The sequence below is a fragment of the Lichenostomus cassidix genome, chromosome 2, assembly GCF_008360975.1.
Source record: "Lichenostomus cassidix isolate B80296 chromosome 2, HeHo_3.0, whole genome shotgun sequence".
Classification (NCBI taxonomy): Eukaryota; Metazoa; Chordata; class Aves; order Passeriformes; family Meliphagidae; genus Lichenostomus; species Lichenostomus cassidix.
The window spans coordinates 51,847,600-51,851,974 of record NC_139482.1 but is presented as its reverse complement, the minus strand read 5'-3'; the positions used below and the strand labels follow the sequence as shown (position 1 = coordinate 51,851,974).

Genomic DNA, 4,375 nt, shown 5'->3' with positions numbered 1-4,375 from the left:
CTAGGAAAGCAAATTAATAGAAACTGACTTAGACAGGTAAAGAAATTACATTATTCTAGTATTTTTACACAATTAGTGCTACTTAAAATAAACCAAAGACATTTGGCCAGGTGTGATATGTCTTCCAAAGTAACACCAGGAGCATGCAGGTCTCCATTGCTCCTGGTGTTACAGAACTACCCAGGCCCTGCTGCAGGGAACTTTGTAGTAAATTTTGCAGAAATCACAGGAAAATTAAATGTTTTTGGCAAGCAGGAAAGATGCAGGCGCATGGCAGGAAAGAACTGGATGTATCCTCATTTCTAAATGAGAGATGAATTCAAATGACTGGTGTTCCCCATGCAGTGCAAGACACCTACCCAAAATAGGAAGTGAACTGAGTGGTCCATAAGTTGGACAAAACCCTATCACTCCTTGGAGAAACATACTCAAAAGGGAACATGTCAGCCCACTTAGCCTTTCTGAAGGCAGTGCTTTCAAAACATAAGGTTTTACACAGCCCCTGTGTGCTCATCAGCTACAATTCAAATAGTGGCAACAGTGGTGAGCAGTATCTGCTGTTCCCCAGCTGTAAATTAAGTCCTTGCCCTGAACAGTCTGCCACCTTGGTAGTTTCCTTGAGGGTAATGACTGCCTGGCAGAAACAATTAAAATCAAACTAGAGAATAGGAAACAAACATGCAATCCAGCAAAGGTCATGAAGATTATGTTTGTTTTAACCACACCAACAACTGGAAAAGGAACTGCACAAATTTTCAAGCCAATTAAAAAGAAATTATTTAACATACTGAACATGATTAAGATGGTTAAAGGATTGCAGCACCTGTTAATGAAGCTGAGAGACCTGGAATTGCAGAAGACTTGGGGAGGGGTCTTATCACTGTGGGGCAGAGTAAAGAGAATGGAGACAAGTTCTTCTGTTCCTAGTGTCAGGACAAGACACAGTGGGCACAGCCTCAAACACACAATTGTGCTTAAACATAAGAAAAAGTGTTTTTTACTGTGAGAATGGCTGAACACTGGTACAGTCTCCATCCTTGGTGATCTTTAAAACCTGATTGGACATGCTTTCAGGCAGTCTGTTCAAGCTGACTCTGGTGGGAGTGAAGCAGTTGCACTAGATGATCTCCCAAGGGTCCTCCCAACCTTAACTGTTTTGTGAGACGCAGGGTCTTTTATCAAAAGATGAATATTTTCTCAAAAAAAAAAAAAGTAGTGTTTCAGTAACATTATGAAGTTAAAGGGAACCTAATCTTGCTCCAGTGTTCCTTAGATGAAAAGACTGAAAGAGGGATGACCAGGTGCCCTTTTGACGTTATTTGGGCTTTCAGCAACTGCTGGTGGTTCTGAGACTTTTGCTCTCCCTGTTTTCCAGGCATGTTCCAGCTCCTCTGGGTGCTCCTGCTGCACCCGTGTCCTCTGTGAAAGCAGCAGCCGTGGGCTGTGATGTATTTAATGGGAGACACATGGCAAAAGCAGCTTGGCACTGAATACACCAGCTTGCTGCTTTTTTTCTCCTTTTTGAGCTCCATGTTTAAGCTCTCCTAAAAGAGCTCAAACATGGAGAGGAAGTGATTTCTGAGGTTCTTCAAGGTTATGAGGCAAGAAATTCTGTGTTTGCTGTAGCAAAACAAAGGCAGTGAATTCATTGTGATTTTACTCTTTTCCCCCTCCACTGGTTTATTAGCTTCCAGCTTCACCCATTGCTTTCTTCCTTCTCTAGGTTTTAAGATATGATTAAGAGAACCATTGGTATGACATAATGATACTGCCCATTCTCACAGCTCCAGTGACCCCATGGCTTGGTTGAGATGACTGGGAGCCCTCAAAGTTAAAGCAGTGCTCCAGGGAGAAAGTGAGAGATGGAGCCTCTCTGCAAGCTCTGCTTCCCCTAAGCAAGGTAATAAAATCTTCAGTGTAACTGGTAAGGTTTGTGTGAGGAAAAATCCTCCAGGCCTGGAAAAGCCAAGGTTAGGGCCAGGCAGTGGTGTTGTGGTGCAGCAGGTTGTGAAGCCAGCACAGGGACATTGTGTGTGCCAGCTCAAGGGACAAGGAGGTGGTGAGCAAGCACTGTGCTGTTGGCTGGGGTGGCTGTGCCCAGGTTTCCTGGACCCTTATGTACCTTGCAGCCACTGCAAGTCCCAGGCTTACTGAGCACACAGAGATGACAAAAGGCACATGATTGCCAATGTGTGCCAGATGCTCCCAGTGCAGACACAGCGAGGGACTGAACAGGCTGGGGTTCCTCTCCACAGCCACAACATCTTTGCAAATTAGCAAAAAATCAAAGCTGTAGCCAGGGAAGTGGTAATTGATGGATGGTTAGTGGTTGATTGGCTTTTTCTTGTCAACTGTTTGATTTCCCACCAAACTTCGTCAGTGACCAAAAGACAGAGTTGATCAAGCTCTGAAGCACCAGGTGGCCAGCAGATCTCCATATCCCTGAGGTGCTTGTTCTTGCTAGTGGTAGTGCAAGGCTAAATCACAGAATTTGTATTTTGTTTTGTGAAACCAGTAAGCAGATATTTCAATCTTAAAACTGGGTAATGTTGTCTTTTTTTTTTATTAATTCCAATCCTCTCCCTGGTGTGCCAGGCTTTCATGTGGATTGGTCCAGGTCTCACAAGTGTTGCTCATCCTGACAGCTCTCTGGGAAGCTCAAACTGAAGCACACATGTATTGTTTCATTCAAAAATTGTTTCTCCAAGATGCCTTTGCTGTGGCCCTTTAGCATCTCCTTTCTTCTTAGGGATTTGCTTTTCATGTTTGTTCAAAAGCCACCTTGACCAGTTTGCTGGGTCACTGTTGAACAAGATGCTCATTGTTCTTTGATAATTATTTGCTCTAGCTCTCCCTTCTCTACCTAATACTCATGGCTCTTGAAAAGATTTGCAGTATCTGTGTTCTCGGTGGATTTCTTTGGACTCAAATTTGGATGAAGAGATAGAAGGGTGAGGGACAGGGAATGGAGTGGTATAACCTCTGAGCTTTCCCTGGCTGCAGCCTGATTAAGCATCTCTATTACAGTGAATTCAGAACACTCCTTTGTCTGGATGTTCTTAAAGGCTCCTGTGTTACTTCCTTGTACAGGCGGGACAGTTACTTGTATTTTTTCAGTGCCACAGACTGTCTTAGACTTTGCAATTGTTCTCATGAGCACTTTGGGGTGGGAGTGGAAATTGTGTGGGTCTGGGTATTTTTTGTTAGTTTGGGGTGTTTTGTTTATTCCTCAACTTGCTTCTGGTGATGAGCAATTATCTACCTGATAGCACAATCAAAATCTCTTGCGGAAGTCAGAGCAAACCATGGTAGTGCTTGACCTGTTCTGCAGCCTCCTGAGTGTTTTTCTCCCTAAATGTCAATTCTGGAACTCATTGGGCAATGCTGGTGTGAAGCAGTGGCTTCTCCTGACTAGCCTTCAGTGTGAGCAGTGAGTCTCTTCTTGGAATTCCTAAGTTACAATGAGTGACCTCAGCTATCTCATGAGCTTTGTAGTGATAACTGTAAGGGTGCAAATCTACCTTGAAAGTGGTGTTGAGGATGCTTCTGCTGAGTTTCACCTTTGCTGCTTCATCCCTCCTGATTTAGACAAGACCTTGTTGAGCAATGGGGGGAAACTGAGGCAGCAATGGAATAACTTTGAAAAGCTGACTTGTCCTGACTTTGGTCTGCAACTGTAAAACAAAGCTCAGTTTCATGGCAGTTTATTTATTTCAAATTCATAATACCAGCATACACAGGGCCTAACACATGACTTCTCTGGCACAGCAACTCCTTTGCAAGATATTTATTTTAGGCTTCGCTAAAAACATGAATAACCCAGCAAAAGAAAGAAATTACAATTGCAACAATGATGAGGTCAATCTTAGAGAGAAAATGGTCTTGAGAGCACCTGCTTAAGTGAAACTGTCACTTGTGACAACTGTGTACATTCACCGACCCAGCAGGATGCAATCGATTAATGGCTCCTTTGGCTCAATGGGAGGCGGAGATGCAGCTGTCTCTGATTTTTAGCCTTCTTGCACACCAATGCTTTTCACCAGAGAGTGGTAAACAGGAATATTCTGACCATCCCGCAGTTTCAAGGTGACATCCTGAAGGCACCAGCTGACACAAACCAAAGCAGATTTTTCACTTGTAGCAATCACTTTTTACATGGTAAAGCCAGTGTAGAAACAGCTGGCATAGAGAAACAAATAATTCCACACATTCAATGCTTTTAAAAATTCTCTCAAGTGTTTTAAAACTTGGTTTGTGAGTGCCAGCTTCTGAAAGCTGTTCTCCCTAATAGCATAGCACAGCCCAGCTTTAAAGGTCTGGTATGCATGTTGCTATTTGTTGCAATTCAAATAAAATCCTGCCAGCTCTTCTTAGG

The 4,375-nt window shown here is 43.3% G+C and overlaps 1 protein-coding gene across 7 annotated transcripts in view; it reads right to left on the bottom strand.

The window, feature by feature from the left end:
- COA1 (cytochrome c oxidase assembly factor 1) overlaps nt 1–4,375 on the bottom strand; it is a 61,438-nt gene that overhangs the window by 4,975 nt on the left and 52,088 nt on the right. For 4 of the 7 annotated variants that reach the window (XM_085051555.1, XM_085051553.1, XM_085051554.1 and 1 more), the window contains one exon: nt 3,773–4,107. The exons of 2 other annotated variants lie outside the window; for them this stretch is intronic. In XM_085051555.1, the coding sequence (XP_084907681.1) occupies nt 4,082–4,107 (26 nt within the window). In that variant the 3' untranslated portion in view covers nt 3,773–4,081. Of the gene's footprint in view, nt 1–3,772; nt 4,180–4,375 lie in introns of those variants that run through there. One more of the 7 variants, XM_085051557.1, reaches the window with a different exon arrangement.